This window comes from Dreissena polymorpha, chromosome 6, assembly GCF_020536995.1.
Source record: "Dreissena polymorpha isolate Duluth1 chromosome 6, UMN_Dpol_1.0, whole genome shotgun sequence".
In the NCBI taxonomy this organism is placed as follows: Eukaryota; Metazoa; Mollusca; class Bivalvia; order Myida; family Dreissenidae; genus Dreissena; species Dreissena polymorpha.
Window position 1 is genome coordinate 89695654 of NC_068360.1, and position 24931 is coordinate 89720584.

At 32.8% G+C, this 24931-nt stretch overlaps 1 protein-coding gene and 1 long non-coding RNA gene across 8 annotated transcripts in view; one reads left to right on the plus strand and one right to left on the minus strand.

The window, feature by feature from the left end:
- Positions 1-24931, minus strand: part of LOC127834427 (E3 ubiquitin-protein ligase rnf213-alpha-like) — a 157757-nt gene that overhangs the window by 131386 nt on the left and 1440 nt on the right. For 2 of the 7 annotated variants that reach the window (XM_052360259.1, XM_052360258.1), the window contains exons 2-6: positions 12052-12189; positions 6875-7012; positions 4190-4327; positions 2849-2986; positions 122-684 (exon numbers count right to left, since the gene is read on the minus strand). In XM_052360259.1, the coding sequence (XP_052216219.1) occupies positions 122-684; positions 2849-2986; positions 4190-4327; positions 6875-7012; positions 12052-12157 (1083 nt within the window). In that variant the 5' untranslated portion in view covers positions 12158-12189. Of the gene's footprint in view, positions 1-121; positions 685-2848; positions 2987-4189; positions 4328-5531; positions 5657-6874; positions 7013-12051; positions 12190-24931 lie in introns of those variants that run through there. The other 5 variants (XM_052360260.1, XM_052360261.1, XM_052360263.1 and 2 more) reach the window with 5 other exon arrangements.
- LOC127834429 (uncharacterized) lies at positions 16063-19690 on the plus strand. Its single transcript, XR_008027935.1, has 4 exons — positions 16063-16663; positions 17154-17209; positions 17874-17937; positions 18507-19690. It is a non-coding gene; the product is annotated as an uncharacterized LOC127834429 (long non-coding RNA).

Below are 24931 nucleotides of genomic sequence, written 5' to 3' on the forward strand. Positions count from 1 at the left end.
GCTATTAAATAGTAAAGCTTGGTTACTATTTCCGATTTGCAGGTTTTTCAAGGAAGTAACTATCATAGATAATATATAAAAAATAATATAACAAAATACAACCGTTTAATAAAACATTTACTTTAAATCGACGTTGTTCATTATGTAGGTCCCCAATGGCTTCAGTTTGAAATGTATCGACATTTGTTTGAAATTTTTTTCCTGAAGTTCGGTTGTATACGGATATACGTTCAACTGACTTGTCTGATTGATCAGTTTCGCGCTCGCTAATCTGGAAATCTGTCTGAGTAACAGTGGGATGTTCAAGCAAATCATCTTCTTTATTTAAATGAGGAATTTCATGTGCATCTGGTTCAGTAAACTTCTCCTCTTTTGACGTTCCAGTTTTCATATCTTCTATGGACTTTCCTGAGTGAATTGCTTCACATTGGTAAGTATCCGGAGTATCGGAAGATATGGAAAGAGCATCCGATAATGCGTCCTCATAAAAATCACTTTCACAAGAAAAATAGTCCTCAGACTCACGTCCGTGTAAATCGTCTTGATCGTCATTATTAAGTTTTATGCTGTCTTCTTTTACGTTATCCTTAGTATCTGTGCGAGGTTCTCTTTCTTTATTGTCATTGGACTCTTTCCGAAGGACAGACGCCCGATTTTCGACGCTAAAACCATCTTGCGTTGATACTAAAATCGCATTATTATGTATATTATAACCATGTTAAAAACATGTCATATGATAAACCTTATTGCCTTGCATTATTTAAGCATCATTTATATTTTATGTCACACACTTATAAGCTAAGATTTTATCGTTCCCAATGGTTATTCTCTCGCATGGTCATGATAATCTCTATAATTTGCGAAAAAATACCGCACGCGTTTACGAAAATTTGGGGGCATAGATCATTCTCATAAAAACAACAACAACTGGTTTCTAAATCCATAGCGTCAACTATGAAACTATTGACTTGTTAACAAATTAGTTAATATGTCTTCAGTTAAATACGATTAAATAACTGTAGAACTGTAACGAGCGTTTTTTAAATACTCCCACATTCCGTTTTGTAAGAGGACATTACTAGTTTGATATTATTGATAAGATATCGATTGGAAAGTTTGTTTTATCTTAAAGGCATCGGAAAGAGCAAGCCTGGAGACACCAACGTAAAATATGAACACGTACAAAAAGTACATAAGGAATCAACAATTATGAAATCAAGATAAATATTCATGTGCAGGGACTTCCCTTCAATAAGATCTATTTACCTATAAAGTTTCATGATGATATCTCTTTTAATGTTCAAGACATGCGCCATACAATGGTACGTATACATATTAAGACAGAGCAATAACTCTTCACACATGGAAGCAATGCCACAATTAGGACCTGTGAAGTTTTAATTTGATAGCTTTATAATTTTGTTATAGTTATACCCCAGCCCAATATAATAAATGTAATTAATTTAATTAATTTATAGTTCAATATACAATTTACCAAAGGTGATAACTCTCAACATATAAACATAGAGTTATATAAAATTTCCGATGCATTTGCCCCAAAGAAGATCTCTTAACTATGAACTTTCAAGTTGATACGACAAAGATTTATTTAATTATCCAAGGGACAAAATTCCGACGACCGATGGCTCCATTATCCCACCCCCACACACACACACACACTTCAGCTTTGTTGTGCAAGAAGTATAATTATCTACAGGTGTCGTTGGGGCAATCATTACTATACCCCGAAACATGCCTATGATGTTTATTATATCCAACAAATATGAAGTACTTTAAACAAGCCGTACATAAAAATTTTACATACACTCAAGAGAATGAGTTTTAGAAAACCCCGTGTTACTATTGTTTAGCCTTAAAGCATGGTGTATTAATTAAAAAGCACATGAAATAAAAATTAAGGCATAATTTGTGATCAAAACTGACCTTATAAAAATCTAATATTCAATAAATAAGTTGTAGTCTCAAAGCAAGTGGTTTACATTCAAACATAGATAGCTTGCAATCAGTACTCAACATGCTTATCAATTTTTTATGTACCGACATCTATCCCCAAAACCAGCATATCAGTGGAACTGATAGATGCTCGCCGATTATTAGTATAAGTAATTATTTACATTCATTAAATAATAAGAGGATAAAAGATCATAAAATAAATGGAAGCATATGAGGCAAATAATCCGGCAAACACTCCAGGCTGCAAATACTGCAGCCTCAGCCGAAATTCACACACATATATACGCACACTCACATGTCATTCTGTACTGTGGTCTTGCGCAAAAGATTAAATATCAGATTATCATTCAACGGAATATAACATCCTGAAAAACCATCAGAGAGAAAAGACCTGAAGTTATGTCTACCCGATATAAATGCTCAACAAGAGTCTTATAAAATTCGGATGATTAGCGTCCGAGATCAAATGCGGACGAGAGAATTATGTAGATTCATAAAAAAGACACACAGACAATATCTCGGTTCTGCTTCAAATTCGAGTGAATGTGTCGGTATCGGCTAATACGTTGTCATTATGAACACTGCTTTGAACATTATGTAATTTACACAATGACAAGATAATAACTTCCACATTCATATTTGATTCTAGTTAACGATTAAGAAAATAACATGTTATAGTCTTATATGCAGGTTTTAAGATTGGGAAACATGAAAAAGCTCAAAATATTTCGATGTAACAAATTACTTACTAAAAGGGTACACGCACACAGTAAAACACAATCATTTAGTTTTTCTACAAACGATCCACAGCAACAGTGTTGGTCTGTCGTGCGCAAATGACACATTGGGCATTTATATGTTTCAATAACTGTACCTTTTTCTCCCTCGATATCTTTGCAATACACATCAGGCTCTTTTTTCGCATGGCATTCCGCACATAGAGGCTCACTCCCGTCCTTCCCACAGTTAGTGCACTTCATGGTACAAGGGAATTCCGCGTTCCATATTGTATCTAAATAATATAGTTGAGCAAAAATTGTGTAATATGTTCCAAATCAACGACATATTGAGCAGAAAACAAACTCCGGTTATGAAACTTGAAAGAACATTTATGGGAGCAAATTAAAATGATTTCAAAAATCAAACAAATATGAAGTACTTTAAACAAGCCGTACATAAAAATTTACATACAATCAAGATAATGAGTTTTAGGAAACCCCGTGTTACTATTGTTTAGCCTTAAATCATGGTGTATTAATTAAAAAGCACATTAAATAAAAATTAAGGCATAATTTGTGATCAAAACTGACCTTATAAAAATCTAATATTCAATAAATAAGTTGAAGTCTCAAAGCAAGTTGTTTACCTTCAAACAGAGATTGCTTGCAATCAGTACTCAACATGCCTATCAATTTTTTATGTACCGACATCTATCCCCAAAACCAGCATATCAGTGGAACTGATAGATGCTCGCCGATTATTAGTATAAGTAATTATTTACAATCATTAAATAATAAGAGGATAAAAGATCATAAAATAAATGTAAGCACATTAGGCAAATAATCCGGCAAACACTCCAGGCTGCAAATACTGCAGCCTCAGCCGAAATACACACACATATATACGCACACTCACATGTCATTCTGTACTGTGGTCTGGCGCAAAAGATTAAATATCAGATTATCATTCAACGGAATATAACATCCTGAAAAACCATCAGAGAGAAAAGACCTGAAGTTATGTCTACCCGATATAAATGCTCAACAGAAAGTCTTATATAATTCGGATGATTAGTGTCCGAGATCAAATGCGGACGAGAGAATTATGTAGATTCATTAAAAAGACTCACAGACAATATCTCGGTTCTGCTTCAAATGCGAGTGAATGTGTCGGTATCGGCTAATACGTTGTCATTATGAACACTGCTTTGAACAACACGTAATTTACACAATGACAAGATAATAACTTCCACATTCATATTTGATTTTAGTTAACGATTAAGAAAATAACATGTTAGAGTCTTATATACAGGTTTTAAGATTGGGGAACATGAAAAAGCTCAAAATGTTTCGATGTAACAAATTACTTACTAAAAGGGTACACGCACACAGTAAAACACAATCATTTAGTTTTTCTACAAACGATCCACAGCAACAGTGTTGGTCTGTCGTGCGCAAATGACACATTGGGCATTTATATGTTTTAATAACTGTACCTTTTTCTCCCTCGATATCTTCGCAATACACATCAGGCTCTTTTTTCGCATGGCATTCCGCACATAGAGGCTCACTCCCGTCCTTCCCACAGTTAGTGCACTTCATGGTACAAGGGAATTCCGCGTTCCATATTGTATCTAAATAATATAATTGAGCAAAAATTGGGTAATATGTTCCAAATCAACGACATATTTAGCAGAAAACAAACTCCGGTTATGAAACTTGAAAGAACATTTATGGGAGCAAATTAAAATGATTTCAAAAATCAAACAAATATGAAGTACTTTAAACAAGCCGTACATAAACAATTTACATACAATCAAGAGAATGAGTTTTAGGAAACCCCGTGTTACTATTGTTTAGGTTTAAAGCATGGTGTATTAATTAAAAAGCACATTAAATAAAAATTAAGGCATAATTTGTGATCAAAACTGACCCTATAAAAATCTAATATTCAATAAATAAGTTGAAGTCTCAAAGCAAGTTGTTTACCTTCATACAGAGATTGCTTGCAATCAGTACTCAACATGCCTATCAATTTTTTATGTACCGACATCTATCCCCAAAACCAGCATATCAGTGGAACTGATAGATGCGCGCCGATTATTAGTATAAGTAATTATTTACAATCATTAAATAATAAGAGGATAAAAGATCATAAAATAAATGTAAGCATATGAGGCAAATAATCCGGCAAACACTCCAGGCTGCAAATACTGCAGCCTCAGCCGAAATACACACACATATATACGCACACTCACATGTCATTCTGTACTGTGGTCTGGCGCAAAAGATTAAATATCAGATTATCATTCAACGGAATATAACATCCTGAAAAACCATCAGAGAGAAAAGACCTGAAGTTATGTCTACCTGATATAAATGCTCAACAGAAAGTCTTATATAATTCGGATGATTAGTGTCCGAGATCAAATGCGGACGAGAGAATTATGTAGATTCATTAAAAAGACTCACAGACAATATCTCGGTTCTGCTTCAAATGCGAGTGAATGTGTCGGTATCGGCTAATACGTTGTCATTATGAACACTGCTTTGAACAACACGTAATTAACACAATGACAAGATAATAACTTCCACATTCATATTTGATTTTAGTTAACGATTAAGAAAATAACATGTTATAGTCTTATATACAGGTTTTAAGATTGGGAAACATGAAAAAGCTCAAAATGTTTCGATGTAACAAATTACTTACTAAAAGGGTACACGCACACAGTAAAACACAATCATTTAGTTTTTCTACAAACGATCCACAGCAACAGTGTTGGTCTGTCGTGCGCAAATGACACATTGGGCATTTATATGTTTTAATAACTGTACCTTTTTCTCCCTCAATATCTTCGCAATACACATCAGGCTCTTTCTTCGCATGGCATTCCGCACATAGAGGCTCACTCCCGTCCTTCCCACAGTTAGTGCACTTCATGGTACAAGGGAATTCCGCGCTCCATATTGTATCTAAATAATATAGTTGAGCATAAATTTTGTAATATGTTTCAAAACAACGACATATTTAGCAAAAAACAAATTCCGGTTATGAAACATGAAAGAGCATTTTTGGGAGCAAATTAAAATGATTTTAAAAATCAAACAAATATGAAGTACTTTAAACAAGCCGTACATAAAAAATTTACATACAATCAAGAGAATGAGTTTTAGGAAATCCCGTGTTACTATTGTTTAGCCTTAAAGCATGGTGTATTAATTAAAAAGCACATGAAATAAAAATTAAGGCATAATTTGTGATCAAAACTGACCTTATAAAAATCTAATATTCAATAAATAAGTTGAAGTCTCAAAGCAAGTGGTTTACCTTCAAACAGAGATTGCTTGCAATCAGTACTCAACATGCTTACCAATTTTTTATGTACCGACATCTATCCCCAAAACCAGCATATCAGTGGAACTGATAGATGCTCGCCGATTATTAGTATAAGTAATTATTTACATTCATTAAATAATAAGAGGATAAAAGATCATAAAATAAATGTAAGCATATGAGGCAAATAATCCGGCAAACACTCCAGGCTGCAAATACTGCAGCCTCAGCCGAAATACACACACATATATACGCACACTCACATGTCATTCTGTACTGTGGTCTGGCGCAAAAGATTAAATATCAGATTATCATTCAACGGAATATAACATCCTGAAAAATCATCAGAGAGAAAAGACCTGAAGTTATGTCTACCTGATATAAATGCTCAACAGAAAGTCTTATAAAATTCGGATGATTAGTGTCCGAGATCAAATGCGGACGAGAGAATTATGTAGATTTATTAAAAAGACTCACAGGCAATATCTCGGTTCTGCTTCAAATGCGAGTGAATGTGTCGGTATCGGCTAATACGTTGTTATTATGAACACCATTGCTTTGAACAAAATGTAATTTACACAATGACAATATAATAACTTCCACGTTCATATTTGATTTTAGTTAACGATTAAGAAAATAACATGTAGAGTCTTATATACAGGTTTTAAGATTGGAAAACATGAAAACGCTCAAAATGTTTCGATGTAACAAATAACTTACTTAAAGGGTACCGCACACAATAAAACACAATCATTTAGTTTTTCTACAAACGATCAACAGCAACAGTGTTGGTCTGTCGTGTGCAAATGACACATTGGGCATTTATATGTTTCAATAACTGTACCTTTTTCTCCCTCAATATCTTCGCAATACACATCAGGCTCTTTCTTCGCATGGCATTCCGCACATAGAGGCTCACTCCCGTCCTTCCCACAGTTAGTGCACTTCATGGTACAAGGGAATTCCGCGTTCCATATTGTATCTAAATAATATAGTTGAGCAAAAATTGTCTTATATGTTCCAAAACAACGACATATTTAGAAGAAAAAAAAACAGTTATGTAACTTGAAAGAGCATTTTTGATGGCAAATTTACAATAATTTTAAAAAGAATTATTCATCAACTTTATGCAATATTTTGTAAGTGTATTGTTCAAGAAGATTATACATTTTTATCGATAGAAATATTCATGATATCTTAAAAATTCGATACAATAATTAAAAGAAATGTATTGCTAAGTGACACCTGTTCCGACGATTGTTGGTCATGCTTTGGCTTATCAATTAAGTAGACGCAATTTAGTGCAACGTCAACAAATATGGTAATTTATGCGAACGCTCTCTTGAAAAAAAAGTCAGTAACTCCAATAAGCATTTTTTTCGGTTGCGAAACGAATGCTCTTATGCCTTCATTATTTTTTCAATAAATCAATTTTTTTATAAATAATTTTACGATGGGCACTGGATGTGCTAGTCAAGTAAAATAAATTCCTGCAGTCAAATATTGAGGTAGTCAAATAAGTTAAATTCTTTAAACATCTGTCAAGTATTCTGTCTACAAACACCAATACGATACCATCAATGTTGTATGTTTGCATATACATATGTTAGCAAAAGAAATAGTGAACATATGTTTCAATATTTTCTACCTGTTTCTGAATTGAGTTCAAGATATGAACAGATTAAATCAACAGCGGATAGTAATTAAAACTTTCGATTATTACAATTACTATCGAATGATTTGCCTGTCGTTGTTAAATACGATTAAAAGACAACGCATCATTATCGTTTAATATCTTGCCCTAACGATAGTTCACTGCTAGTAATAAATGACATTATTGTTTATAAAAGCAAAGAATACAATAAATCTATTCTTCAGAATTTTTTAAAACAACATGATGTCGTTTCAGAAAAAAATGTGAAAATTATAACTGTAAAAACATTTCCGTATTCATTCACGATATTTATAATACATATATACGTATTTTTATCAAACAATGTGTCAATTCATTATTATGTTGACATTTCCTGTTAATTCGTTAAAAGAACGTACCATTGAAACCAACGATACATCACAAGGCAAAAATATTTCGTAAACGTTATTTTTATGGATTTTTTATTTAAACTACAGACGAAAATCTTGCATTTTATTGACACATAATTGTGGTTACTGACCAATTACGCAAAATGCACTAGAACTACCCTTATGACTAAGGGCTTGAACTAACTTGACATATGTTTATGCATACAATGTATCATTAAACAAATGTTCTGAACATGTTAGATGATTTGTCCGCTGAAAATGAATCCATAGTTTGCATATGCTTCTTAAACTATTTCCCGTCGACATAGTACTTGAACACATTATGATTCCTTTCAATAACTGTTGAGTGGTTTAGCAATATTAGACAAGACGTTTGCGTCTAAATCATTTTACAGACTTCATCAGCCTTAGTTGCCTATGTTTTGACCCCACGTGCCGTATTGTGTTGCTGCGTTCAAAATGGTCTGGCTAAGTTCCGAAAGACGACGAAAAAGATATGGCCGCGATACGGATATCCATATTTTTTTCAAATTACACTAGACTTAATTACAATGATATACTCGTTGTCGGTTTTATATCATTACAAATGGGTCATGAAGGCCCTAGATCTTAAAAATGTTTTTTAATGTGGATCTAGATGAAAACATTAACTTATTCATATTCTAAGAAAGTTCGTAATAACCCCATTTTCTTAAGGATATGGTAACTTCTTATTCGAGTGGCATAACTTCAACAAACTGTATAAAGGATTTTGTCACATACAAAATAGCAATGGTCGTCCTTTGAGTTTCAGAGGAGGGAACTTTTGAAGTTTGAGTGCTTCTATCAAAACTAATGGGTCCTTACCAGTTTTGACCCTTTTTCATAATGTTAAAACAATTTTCAGGGACAACATTCTTATTAAATACTAAATTTTAAAAGCGCTGAGTCTTGAGGTTTTAGAGCAGAACATTTTAAGGGAATTTGTCACTGTGTACCTTTCTTTGTAATGCCATTTATACCAAGTTTGAAACCCAGCTAAATGATTTTTAAAAACTTTGCAGAGGACCTTCATGCGATGTTCAGTGGAGTCACCTTTTGAGTTTCGCAAAATAGACCATTTGCATATTCCCGAGTTCTATAGTTGTTGCCCTTCTTCAAAAAGTGAATCGAGAACGAGGCTGACGATGTGCAAACTTGGATTACCTTAAGAGGCTTCAGAATGTTCAGTGGATACAATGTTCAAAAAAATAAGAAAAAACAATATTTTGCCGTAAGACATTGAATAATTAGAATTGTTTATATTTGGATAAGCTTTCAATTGTCTGTATATATCACAACATACACACCTCTATTTACATAGCTGTTGTTCATGTCATGATTTGGTTAAGTAAAAAGCATCACTTTATATAACACATGTATGATTGAAAAAGTAAATTGATATGCATATTCCATCGAATTACACATAATTAATGAACATAATTAATTAGAAGTAAACTTGGGTACCCATTAGTCGGGTAATTTGCCAAAATAACAATGACTTTATATTTAGGAATCAATTTTGCGGGGTTCAAAACTCACGAAATTTCAACTGCCATCATTTTTAGTCATACATTTGCAAAAAATCTGTTTTTAATAAAGCGTTTTACTAATATAGTTTAAATCCATTGATTTGATTCTGGGACTGGAAGAACGCCCAAAGAAGGCAATGTTCTGACACTTTTTTTATCGCAGTTAACACTCGATAATAGATAAACCATTTAATTTGCAGAAGTTTACATCCCCGCTTGTGAATAATAAGGTTGTATAACAATACGAAAACCAAATTTAATGTTTATAATGTGATGTTTAACTGACATCTTTTTTAATTTATAAACGACTCAGAGATACAGATACATTATAGACCAGGCGAGCTAATCCTTGAATTAATAAGTATGCCAACTTGGGAAAACAAATTGATAGATCTACAAACTGCTCATGTTAATGTTACAACAAATCAAATTATTCGTAGATTTCGTTTCCAACTCATTTTAAGCAATATCAACTCTAAAAACAACTAATGTTATTGTTTCAATAAATCAAAGGAGATTACATCCCCTATTCGTTTCCGATAGCATTCTAAAATCAGTGAATTGATATATATTTTAAGTTTAACTGTACAACTGTAACTATCGTTTTTTAATAAAATACTTCCGCATTCCGTTTTGTAAGAGGGCATTACTAGTTTGATATTATTGATAAGACATCGATGAGAAAGAGTGTTTTATCTTTAAGGACTCGGAAAGAGCAAGACTGGAGACAACAAAGTAAAGTATGAACACGTACAAAAAGTACATAAGGAAACAAAACTTATGAAAGCAAGATAAATGTTCTTGTGCAGTGACCTCCCTTCAAATAGATCTGTCTACCTATACAGTTTCATGATGATATATATTTTAATGCTTCAGACATGCTCCATTCGATTGTACATATACATATTAAGACAGAGCAATAACTCTTCACACATGGAAGCAATGCCACAATTAGGACCTGTGAAGGTTTAATTTGATACCTTTATAATTTTGTTATAGTTATACCCCTGACCAATATAATAAATGTAATTAATTTAAATAATTTATAATTCAATATACAATTAACAAAAGGTGATAAATCTCAACATATGAAAGTAAGAGTTATTGTCAATTTTCAGTGCATTTGCCCTCAAGAAGATCTATTAACTATGAAGTTTCAAGTTGATACGACATACACTTATTTAGTTATCCAACGGACACAAATCCGACGACCGATGCCTCCAGTATCCCCCCTCCCCCCACACACACATCAGCTTTTTTGTGCAAGGAGTATCATTTTGTACAGATGACGTTGGGACAATAATAACTATACTCCGAAACATGCCTATGATATTTATTATAGCCAACAAATATGAAGTACTTTTAACAAGCCGTACATGAAAATCATACATAAAATCAATACAAGGAGTTTTCAGAAACCCCGTGTTACTATTGTTTAACCTAAAAGCATTGTGTAATAATTAAAAAGCACATGAAATAAAAATTAAGGTATAATTTGTGATCAAAACTGACCTTGTAAAAATCTAATATTCAATAAATAAGTTGTAGTCTCAAAGCAAGTGGTTTACCTTCAATTAGAGATTGCTTGCGATCAGTACTCAACATGTTAATCAATTTCATGTTCCGACATCTATCCCCAAAACAGGCATATCATTGGAACTGATAGATTCTCGCCGATTATTACTATAATTAATTAGTTACATTCATAAGATAATAAGAGGATAAGAGATCATAAGAATATAGTAAGCATATGAGGTAAAAGTTCCGGCAAACACTCCGGGCTGCACATACTGCAGCCTCAGCCGAAATACACGCACATATATACGCACAATCACATGTCCTTCTGTACTGTGGTCTGGCGCAAAAGACGAAATAAATCAAAGTTAAATCAGATTATCATTCAACGGAAAATTACTCCCTGAAAAAGCATTAGAGAGATGAGACCTGAAATTATGTCTACCCGATATAAATGCTCAACAGAAAGTCTAATAAAATTTGGATGATTAGTGTCCGAGATCAAATACAGATGCGATAATTATGTAGATTCATTAATAAGAGACACACAGACAATATCTCGGTTCTGCTTCAAATGCGAGTGAACGTTTCGGTATCGGCTGATACGTTGACATTATGAACACCATTGCTTTGAACAATATGTAACTTACACAATGACAAGATAATAACTTCCACGTTCATATTGGATTTTAGTAAAAGATTAAGAAAATAAAATGTTAGAGTCTTATATACAGGTTTTAAGATTGTAAAACATGAAAACGCTCAAAGTGTTTCGATGTAACAAATTACTTACTAAAAGGGTACCGCACACAATAAATCACAATCATTTAGTTTTCCTACAAACGATCAACAGCAAAAGTGTTGGTCTGTCGTGCGCAAATGACACATTGGGCATTGATAAGTTCAACTGTACCTTTTTCACCCTCGATATCTTTGCAATACACATCAGGCTCTTTTTTCGCATGGCATTCCGCACATTGAGGCTCACTCCCGTCCTTCCCACAGTTAGTGCACTTCATGGTACAAGGGAATTCCGCGTTCCATATTGTATCTAAATAATATAGTTGAGCAAAAATTGTGTAATATGTTCCAAATCAACGACATATTTAGCAGAAAACAAACTCCGGTTATGAAACTTGAAAGAACATTTTTGGGAGCAAATTTACAATAATTTTAAAAAGATTAATTCATCAACTTTATGCAATATTTTGTAAGTGTAATGTTCAAGAAGATTATACATGTTTATCTATAAAAATATTCGTGATATCTTAAAAATTCGATACAATAATTATAAGAAAAGTATTGCTAAGTGACACCTGTTCTGACGATTGTTGGTCATGCTTTAGCTTATCAATTTAGTAGACGCAATTTTGTGCAACGTCAACAAATATGGTAATTTCTGCGAACGCTATCTTGAAAAAAAGTCAGTGACTCCGATAAGAATATTCTTCGGTTGCGAAACAAATGCTCTTATTCTTTCATTATTTTTAATAAATAATTTAACGATGGGCACTGGATGTGCTTGTCAAGTAAAATAAATTCCTGCAGTCAAGAATTGAGTTACTCAAATATGTTCAATGCTTTAAACATCTGTCAAGTATTCTGTCCACAAACACCAATACGATACCATCAATGTTGTTTATTTGCATATACATATATTTGCAAAAGAACTAGTGAACATATGTTTCAATATGTTCTCCCTGTTTCTGAATTGAGTTGAAGATATGGACAGATTTAATCAACAGCGGGTAGTAATTAAAACTTTCGATTATTACAATTACTATTAATTACTTCGCCTGTCTTGGTTAACTACGATTTAAAGACAACGCATCATTATGATTTAATATCTTGCCCTAACGATAGCTCACTGCTAGTAATAAATGACATTAATGTTTATAAAAGCAAAGAATACAATAAATATATTTTTCAGAATTATTTAAAACAACATGATATCGTTTCAGGAAAAAATGTGAAAATTAAAACTGTAAAAAACATATCCGTATTCATTCACGATATTTATAATACATATGTATGTATTTTTATCAAACAATGTATCAATTCATTATTATGTTGACATGTCCTGTTAAATTGTTAAAAGAAAGTACCATTGAAACCAACGATACATCACAAGGCAAAAATATTTCGTAAACGTAATTTTTATGGATTTTTTATTTAAACTACAGACGAACCTTTTCTTGCTATTTTATTGACACATAATTGTGGTTACTGACCAATTACGCAAAATGCACTAGAACTACCCTTATGACTAAGGGCTTGAACTAACTTGACATATGTTTATGCATACAATGTATCATTAAACAAATGTTCTGAACATGTTAGATGATTTGTCCGCTGAAAATGAATCCATAGTTTGCATATGCTTCTTAAACTATTTCCCGTCGACATAGTACTTGAACACATTATGATTCCTTTCAATAACTGTTGAGTGGTTTAGCAATATTAGACAAGACGTTTGCGTCTAAATCATTTTACAGACTTCATCAGCCTTAGTTGCCTATGTTTTGACCCCACGTGCCGTATTGTGTTGCTGCGTTCAAAATGGTCTGGCTAAGTTCCGAAAGACGACGAAAAAGATATGGCCGCGATACGGATATCCATATTTTTTTTCAAATTACACTAGACTTTATTACAATGATATACTCGTTGTCGGTTTTATATCATTACAAATGGGTCATGAAGGCCCTAGATCTTTAAAATGTTTTTTTAATATGGATCTAGTTGAATCATTCACTTATTCATATTCTAAGAAAGCTTGTAATAACCCTACTTTGCTAAGGATATGGAAACTTCTGATTCGAGTGGCATAACTTCAACAAACTGTATAGAGGACTTTTGTTTTATACAAAAAAGCAATGGTCGTCCTTTAAGTTTCAAAGGAGAGAACTTTTGAAATTCGAGTGCTTCTATCAAAACCAATGGGTCGTTGCCAGTTTTGACCCTATTTCATAATTTTAACACAATTTTCAGGGACAACATTCTTATTAAATACTAAATTCAAAAGCGCTGGGTCTTGAGGTTTTAGAGCAGAGCATTTTAAGGGAATTTTGTCCAGTAACTTCCTTTGTAATACCATTTATACCAAGTTTGAACTCCGGTGAAATGTTTTTTTTTAAACTTTGCAGAGGACCTTCATGCGATGTTCAGGGGAGTCACATTTTGAGTTTCGCAAAATTGACCATTTTCATATTCCCGAGTTCTATAGTTGTTGCCTTTCTTCAAAAAAAATGAATCGATAACGAGGCTGACGATGTGCAAACTGGGATTGTCTTAAGAGGCTTCAGAATGTTCAGTGGATACAGTGTTCAATACAATAAGAAAAAATAATATTTTGCCGTAAGACATTGTATACTTAAAATTGTTTATATTTGGATACGTTTCCAATTGGCTGCATATATCACAACTCCAATTGTCTGTATATATCACAACATACACACCTTTGTTAACATAGCAGTGGTTCATGTCATGATTTGGTTAAGTGAAAAACATCACTTTATATAACACATGTATGATTGACAAAGTAAATTGATATGCTTATTCCACAAAAGGTCACATAATTAATAAACATTATAAATTAGAAGTGAACTTGGGTACCCATCAGTCGGGGAATTGCCAAAATAACAATGACTTTTTTATTTTGGAGTCACTTTTGCGGGGTTCAAAACTCACGAAATTACAACTGCCATCATTTTTAGTCATTCATTTGCAAATCAATTGATTTTGAATAAAGCGTTTTAGTAATATAGTTTAAATTCATAGATTTGATTCTGGGACTGGAAGAACACCCATGGAAGGCACTGTTTTGACACTTTTTTATCGCAGTTAACACTCGGTAATAGATTAACCATTTAATTTGCAAAAGTTCACATCCCCGCTTGTGAATAATAAGGTTTGTATAACAATACGAAAATCAAATTTAATGTTTATATTGTTATGTTTAACTGACATCTTTTTAATTTTAAAAACGACTCAGAGACGCATTATAGATCAGACGTGCTTATCCTTTACTTATAGTCCAGTCAATCTGTAATTGTACCCACAACTAATTGCAACAGAAATAATTTTTCGATAATATTGTAGATAAATATCACCTCTTCAACATATCAAAAGTCTAGCAAAGTCTAGCCAGGGCAAACTACCGAAAAATGACTTTTAATATGACAGATTTTCATGGCCCTAAATTACCACCGTAGAAGATAAAATGATCAGATGCACGGTATACAAGCGTTCGCGCGATATGATGTGATCGTCTGCTTTTGATGAAAGATCCTAGATTTAAATCATTTTTGGAGGTAAGTTAAGATGTCTTTGTTGAATAATATTCTTTTCATCTTGGAAATTAATGTTTTTCTCCTAACAAATGCGTCAGTCATAGAAGGTTGCCTACGTAATAGACTACGTACCACTTTGTAATTAGTTTTCGTGGATGATGCAGGAACTTAAAGTTTTCTTCAAATATGCAATAAAGTCAGCAGCAAACACACATTTTACACAAATATACATATGTAGGCATCTAAGGAATGCTTTAAACACACAAACAAATATGAAAAATAAACGAGAAAAGATCGAGATTTTAATATTTTTTTAAACTACGGAAGGCCATTTGCACCATAACGTTTTTGTTGTGGCCATTTGTACCATAACGTTTTCGTATTACTTCTTTTTCCCTATAACTTCTATCTATCTATATATACTGCTAGTCGCCAACAATAAGCATTACAAGCAGGTGCGTGTCAGTGCTAGGAAATTAAGGAAGAAGTGTATAGGAGATAAAAGTAATACATAATGTATTTGTGAGACATAGAAACAAAGGTGATAGTGTTAGTTAAAAGAAGGAATATACAGATAAAAGGTTAAAAACAGCCAACCTGCTTAGAAACTGTGGTCTAGTTTGGTCATCCCCAGCCTAAACTGGTCCAGGGTAGGTGCCTGTACAATATTGGCTGGTAGAGAGTTCCATAGGACAATAGTGGCTGGTAGAAGGAGAATTTATAGTAGTTGCTTGGAGTAGGGATTTGTCTGAATGAAAGAGGGTGCAAATGTCTAGTGAGCCGGGTCGGAGGAGTGACATAGGGAGGCATTGGTACAGCAACCAGTCCGTGGACAATTTTATAGAACATCAGTAGCCGGGAGTCGTACCTTCTGTTCTCAAGTGAACGCCACCCTAATTTGTCTAGCATGTGTGTGACACTGTTGTGATATGAGTAATCATTTGTAACCCATCGAGCGGCCCTGCGTTGGACCATCTCGATCTTGTTTATGTTGTGTTGTGTGTGTGGGCTCCACACTGAGCTACTATACTCAAGTTGTGGGCGGACCAGGGTTTTGAAGGCAAATTCTCTAATGCGTGGGTGTTTTATGGGAATGTTTCGTTTGATGAAGTTTAGTGTTTGACTGGCTGTTGCAGTAACCTGGTTTATGTGTTTATTCCAGCTGAGGTCAGATGTGATGCTAACACCCAAGTATTTAGCATCACTAACTGTTTCTAGAATATGACCGTGGAGTGTGTAAGTGGATTTGTAGGGACGTTTTGACCTGGGGATGTTCATAACCGTACACTTGGAAGGATTAAATTCCATATCCCAAGTGTGTTCCCATTTTTGTAGCCGATCTAGATCTTCTTGCAGGGTATTTTGTTCAGTGGGATTGTTGACCGTGATGTAGACTTCTTAAGATATTCTACTGATTGAAACTGTTGAGAATGTTCTTACCTAATGTTAAAAAAGCTTTCAATTTTCCACATATTTGAATCATTTTAATGATTTCATGATGAATAATTATCATATATAAAATAGAAATAATAAGTTATGGTCTTAAATTTACAATTCTAAACTATAAACAAATATAATCCGAAATATTGAGTTAAGCTATACCGTAAATCTTTCATTTCGTATTATTACAACAGAAAATCAAAAGCTGTTTATAATAAATAAGTTGTTCTCTTACACACATATCAAACAGTTATTTTCTTGAATACATGTGTTTGATTTATTACAGATGTTAGATCAACAATCAACGATGTCAAAGGTGTGGGTTTAGAATTTCAAAAAAAGGTATAAATATATATTCATTTAAAAGTGTTTTTATTAATGATTCATATGCCATGACAAAATGCTACAGGATAATGTAAATTTATATAAACAAAAGATAGTGTGTTAAAAAAAATCTGCCATACCATGTGAAGGTAAATAAGTACAGCTTTGATCAAACTTAAGTTTAATTTTTCCATTTCTGTTTTCTCTATTTTCTCAATATATGTTAAGTAACATTACAACTTAAAATCAACGAAAATTTCGTACAATATTTCGTAAAATAAACTTAACCAATTAAACGTCAGTGCTCCTTATGGCAATTGCCGATATTTCAACGCCAGATTTGGTCTGGTAAAATAGATGTTTGTAGATACAAAATGCTCGTTGTTTTTTCCATTTTAAATTCAAAGATATCTATTCATACGACACATGAACACTAACATGGTGTTCGTGTGTATTATGAATATATATTAAAATGGAGTTTATTGTGTCACAAATAAATAAAAACGAGCATCTTGTATCTACAAAAATCTATGTTATCATACCACATCTAGTGTTGAAATCATGGCTATTGCTATAAGGAACACAGATTGTTTAGGTGTTAATTTTATTTTAAGAAAGACTTTACGTAATTTTGGTTGATTTTGAGCGTTATAGAGACTTTAATTTGTTTCATCTATTACAGATGCTAATATGGAACTGCCAAACAATCTGATCAGCACCAAACCTGCTGCAGCTGCATCGGAAAAGTAATAGCCATTTATTCTACACGCAATGCTAGTAAATACTCAACATTTACAGCTTGCAGTTGAAGGCAAAATTAAATAATAATTCATTTTTCAAAAGCATCAATGACAAACATATTAATAAATTAACCCCACAGTACAGTCAAACTATTAATGAGTGCAAAACAAAATTTTCTACAGGATTCATACTGGAACTGTGAACATTTGTACATAGTACAAAAATAACATTGCGTGAATATCCACTATTGTTATTTCTGAAAAAAAAATAAACACAATATTGCGTGAATATCGATAATTGTTGTTTCTTAAAAATAGCTTTTTTATAAACATAAAGTTCAACAATGCATTTACATGTACTTGCATTCTGAAATACACAATATGTATGAAAACATAAACCCTTCATTCTATTAAACGCTTTTGAATGCATCTGCAGCAGACGGCTTTAAAATCCATTGTGTCAAATGAAGAAATTGCTTGTTATGAGCAAATGCTCCTTTTGTCACAATTGGGAATGTCACAAAAGATTAATCTGCCTAATGGTTGAAACAGCATGTATTCATATATTCTTTCAGCAATACCTTCCTGATATGATGTCAATCACTTGCAGATGACCAAGACCATGTTAAGTTACGCCAGAAGGAAGTGATAGCATAAATGCTGCCAGCGAAGTTCGCTTGGACAAGATTACTTCCATACCCGGACAGACCGTTCATACGTACATTGTCGGAAAGATTATTGTAACCCAATTCGAATCAAGCTATCCTTAAATAAAAAGCCAACAAAGACTGTATTATCTCCACCATTACGATCTAACACTGAACGATTTAACTTCAGTACAAATTGTCTATTTTGTGCTCAACGTGCCAAATTTGTTGGAAGAAAACGAGGCTATAATGTATACCCTGTTAGAACAGTTGAATTTAAAAAGAACATAGAACAAATATGTATCGATAGGGATGACAAACAGGGTTCAGATATTAAGAGCAGATTGGAAACAATACATGACTTAGCGGCTGCTGTTGCTATATACCATTAGTCATGCAGCGTAAATTTTAGGACAGGTAAAAATATACCACAGTCAGGCAATGAAAAAGGAAAGAAGTGTGGAAGACCAGTGAACATGGCACAGGAATTTGCTTTCCAGGAAATAGCAAAGTTCTTGATTGAAAATGATGACGAACAAATAACACTAAAAGACCTTGTTGACAAAATGGAGGAAATATGTGGAGAACTCTCCTATACATTAACTCATATGAAGAAGAGATTACTAGAGCATTTTGGGTCCTCTATTGTCATCACAGAATTAAATGGAAAGCAGAATGTAATCACATTTAGAAACACTGCATCATCAATTCTTCATTCATTTTACCAAAAGTCTAGTAGCGATTCTGATGCTTATAAAATTGAAATAATAAAAACAGCAGCACAACTATTGCTAACTGATATAAAGGATATTAAAGCAACAATAACAATGATTTAATAGTAACATGTATTTAATGGGTGGGTGGGGTAAGTTTACCCCTATAAATGCACTATTTACATGAGTAAATATGTTAAGAAACTTCATGATACACTTAGGTAATAGAAAAATAATACTGTTTTCATAACTGATGTATTACTGAATACTGTTTTTGTCGGGTGGTTTGCTCGAAATGTGTTGTTTGAATAGAAAATGGAAAATATACTTTATTTAAAAAAACGTCCGCGAGGGGCATAAATAAAATGAAGTTTTAACAGGTTTGCCCTGGAAATATTTCGCTAGACTTTTTTTCTGTCATCTGTTATACGTCATAGATGATTTTACACGTGAAACCGTTTCTGTTGCAATTAGTTGATGGTTAGGTGCTTTTTTTCATAGGATGACTGGATAATACTAATAAGTATGCCAACTTGTGAAAACAAATTGATAAATCTACAAACTGCTTATAATAATGTAACAACAAATCAAATTATTCGTAGATTTCATTTCCAACTCATTTTAAGCCGTATCAACTCTTATAACAACTAATGTAAATGTTTAAATAAATCAAAGGAAATGACATTGCCTATTCGTTTTCGATAGCATGTCTAAACTAAGTGAATTGATATTAATTTTTAGTTTAACTGCACAACTGTAATTATCGTTTTTTAATAAAATACTCCCGCATTCCTTTTTGTAAGAGGGCATTACTTGTTTGATATTATTGATAAGATATCGATGAGAAAGTGTGTTTTATCTTTACGGCGTCGGAAAGAGCAAGACTGGAGACACCAAAGTAAAGTATGAGCACGTATAAAAAGTACATAAGGAATCAACAGTTGAAAGCAAGATAAATGTTCTTGTGCAGTGACCTTCCTTCAATAAGATATGTCAACATATACAGCTTCATGATGATATATATTGTAATGTTTAAGACATGCTCCATACAATGGTACGTATTCATATATTAAGACAGAGCAATAACTCTTCACACATGGAAGCAATGCCACAATAAGGACCTGTGAAGTTTAAATTTGATACCTTTATAATTGTGTTATAGTTATACCCCTGACCAATATAATTAATGTAATTAATTTAATTAATTTATAAATCAATATACAATTAACAGAGGGTAATAACTCTCAACATATGAAAGTAAGAGTTATTGTCAATTTTCAGTGCATTTGACCCCAACAAATATCTATTAACTATTAATATTCAAGTTGATACGACATAAATTTTTTTAGTCATCAAACGGACACAAATCCGACGACCGACGGCTCCAGTATCCCCCCTCCCCCCCTCCCCCCACACACACATCAGCTTTGTTGTGCAAGGGGTATAATTGTCTATAGATGCCGTTGGGGCAATCATTACTATACCCCGAAACATGCCTATGATATTTATTATATCCAACAAATATGAAGTACTTTTAACAAGCCGTACATAAAAATCGTACATAAAATCAAGAGAAGGAGTTTTCGGAAACACCGTGTTACTATTGTTTAGCCTAAAAGCATGGTGTATTAATTAAAAAGCACATGAAATAAAAATTGAGGTATCATTTGTGTTCAAAACTGACCTAACAAAAATCTAATATTCAATAAATAAGTTGTAGTCTCAAAGCAAGTTGTTTACCTTCAAACAGAGATTGCTTGCGATCAGTACTCAACATGTTAATCAATTTCATGTACCGACACCTATCCCCAAAACAAGCATATCAGTGGAACAGATAGATGCTCGCCGATTATTACTATAATTAATTAGTTATATTCATACGATAATAAGAGGATAAGAGATCATAAGAGCATCGTAAGCATATGAGGTAAAAGTTCCAGCAAACACTCCGGGCTGCACATACTGCAGCCTCAGCCGAAATAAACGCACATATATACGCACACTCACATGTATTCTGTACTGTGGTCTGGCGCAAAAGACGAAATAAATCAAAATTAAATATCAGATTATTATTCAACGGAAAATTACTCCCTGAAAATCATTAGAGAGAAAAGACCTGAAATTATGTCTACCCGATATAAATGCTCAACAGAAAGTCTAATTAAATTCTGATGATTAGTGTCCGAGATCAAATGCGGACGAGAGAGTTATGTAGATTCATTAAAAAGACACACAGACAATATCTCGGTTCTGCTTCAAATGCGAGTGAACTTGTCGTTATCGGCTAATACGTTGTCATTATGAACACCCTTGCTTTGAACAAAATGTAATTTACACAATGCCAAGTTAATAACTTCCACGTTCATATTTGATATTAGTTAAAGATTAAGAAAATAAAATGTTAGAGTCTTATATACAGGTTTTAAGATTGGAAAACATGAAAACGCTCAAAATGTTTCAATGTAACAAATTACTTACTAAAAGGGTACCGCACACAATAAAACACAATCATTTAGTTTTTCTACAAACGATTCACAGCAACAGTGTTGGTCTGTCGTGCGCAAATGACACATTGGGCATTTATATGTTTCAATAACTGTACCTTTTTCTCCCTCGATATCTTTGCAATACACATCAGGCTCTTTTTTCGCATGGCATTCCGCACATAGAGGCTCACTCCCGTCCTTCCCACATATCCCTATCCATTCCCGTTATTTATAAAAACATATTTATGTATTTTCATCCAAAATGGATCAATGCATCATATTATTAACAGATGCATTTAATTCCTTGTTTCAAAGTACGCTTAAAATGTATAATCAAAATAAATGTACTGAATATATTATATGATTTATACGCTGAGAAGTAATCTAGAGTCGTTACATACATCTTAAACTATTTACCGTCGAAATAGTACTTGACCACATCATGACTCTTTTCAATAACTGTTTTGTGATTTAACAATATTAGGCAAATCTAAAGCATTCTACCGACTTCAGCAACCTTCGTTGCTTATGTTTTGACCCTATGTGCCTAAGTGTGTCGCTGCGTTCAAATTGTTCTGGCCAAGTTTCCGAAAGACTACGAAATAGTTATAATGTTATGCTTCTTCAAATTATACTAGTCCTTATAACCTTGGAATACTCGATGTAGGGTTGATATAATTACAAATGGGTCACAAGGACCCTTGATCTTTAAAATAGCATTTTTTTAATATGGATCTAGTGGAAAAAATAATTTATTCATATTCTTATAAAGATTATAATAACCCAATTGTCCTTAAGATAAGGCAACATCTGAATTCATGGGCATTTTTTCAACAAACTTCATAGAAGACCAGGATCTTTTGTCTCATACAAAATATCAATAGTCTGTTCCTTTAAGTTTCAGAGATTTTTTTTGAAGTTTTAGTGCTGTTATAAAAACCAATGGGCTATGGCAAGTTTTAACCCATGTTCGTAATTTTAAAAAAATGGGGGAAAACTCTCTTATATTATATACTAAATGTAAAAGCGCTAGGCCTTGAGATTTTAGAGCAGAACATTTTAAAGGGAATTTTGTCCAGTAGAATCCCTGTGTAATACCAGTTATGACAAGTTTGAACTTCTGGGGAATTTTTTAAACAACTTTGCAGAGGACCTAAATACGATGTTCAGTGGAGTCACCGTTTGAGGTTCGCAAAAAAAGTACATTTACACATTCCCAAAGTTGCCTTTCTCAATAAAATGAATCAAGAACGAGGCTGACGATGTGCAAACTGGGATTGCTATAAGAGGCTTCAGAATGTTCAGTGGATAAAATGCCCAATGCAACAAGAAACAAGTCTTTATTGAAGTAAGATTTTGTATACTTAAAAGTGTGCATATTTGGATAAGTTTCCAAGTGTCTGAATATATTACACACTATAGTAAACGATCACAACATACCAACCTTTGTTAAAATAGCTGTTGTTAATGCAATGATTTGGTTAAGTGAAAAACATCCTATTAGATAAAACATCTATGATTGGCAAAGTAAATTTATAGGCTTATTCTATAGGTCACATAATTAATGAACATAATACATTAGAAGGAAACTTGGGTACCCATTCGCCTGGTAAGTTTTGACATAAGCATGACTTTTTTTACTGGGGAATCACTTTTGCGGGGTACAAAATTCACGCAATTTCAACAGACTACATGTCAAGTCTTAGATTTGCAAAAAATAAATTTGAATAAAAAGCAAATTGTAAAATCTACAAAATGTTCATTTTAATGTTACAACAAATCCAATTATTAGTAGATTGTATTGCCAAATCATGATAAGAACTGTTAACTCTAATAACGACTTATTTATATGTTTAAATAAATCAAATTAGATTGAATTGCCTATTCATTGTTGATACCATGTTTTATATCAGTGAATTGAATTTTTAATTTATTTTCTCTCTATTATTCTTATGCAAGTAATATACTAAAACTTAACTAATTTAGTTAAAGCCAATTGTATGAATGAATAAATGAAGATGATAATCAATCAACGAATCAATCAATGAATCAATCAATGTTTCAATCAATGAATCAATCAATAAATAAATCAATGAATCAATCAATGAGTCAATCAATGAATCAATCAATGAATCGATCAATGAATTAATCATAATTCAATCAATCAATCGTTCGATCGTTCGATCAATGAAAGAATGAATGAATCAATCAATCAATCAATTAAAATAAATTAAAATCAAATAAAATCAATATGCTAAACTTGATCTAAATACCGATGGACCAATCTAAGGTCAATTAAGCGCAGAGCCGGCTGCTATCACTTTTCCTCGACAAGCTTAATTCCAAGGTTCACATTAAACGAAATGGGTCAATTGCCTTCGAAAAACGTCAATTAAATATGGTTTAAAGGTACCGTCAACCACGAATGACGAAAAAACAAAAGTTCTAAAATACTGTATTTTTTTTCAATTATAAGTTTATATTGATTAAAATATCACAACTGGTATATTACATTACTTGAAAAAAAAATCACATTTTCAGTCCGTAATAAAATTCCGCGATGTAAAATCGCAAGGACATCGCTAAAATAGGTGACATAACGATATACACACTATAAATAACTTAAGTAGATTTATCATTTTATATCTAAAATATATACAAATCACTACGCATGCACAATTTGCATTCCTGGGTTTACCACGTGAGGATGATTATCAATCTTCTTGCGTTATTTATAGTTAACTGGTAGACATACCCAGTAATATTTATTACCGAATATACTGAAAATATGAAAGCTTCACAAGTTGTTTCAAGTTATGTATTATACCATTCGTGATATTTTAATCAATATTAACCAATAATTGTAAAATAATACGGTATTTTAGAACTTTTCTTTTTTAGCAATTCGTGGTTGACGGTCCCTTTAACGGTGTCAATAGTGTTTATGCAGCACGTTAAGTCGGTTTAGTTGGAGGCGATGCATATATACTATTATGGAAATCGAAACAAGATATCGACAATTGTGAGAAGTACCTCCGATATGCAGAATTACCGAAATCCCTGTAAATTATCGTGAATTTCTTCCAGAAAATGGCCAAACTGATTTGTGTTATGCACTTTCCATTATAAAGAGTGTTAAATGTGTTTTAAGTAA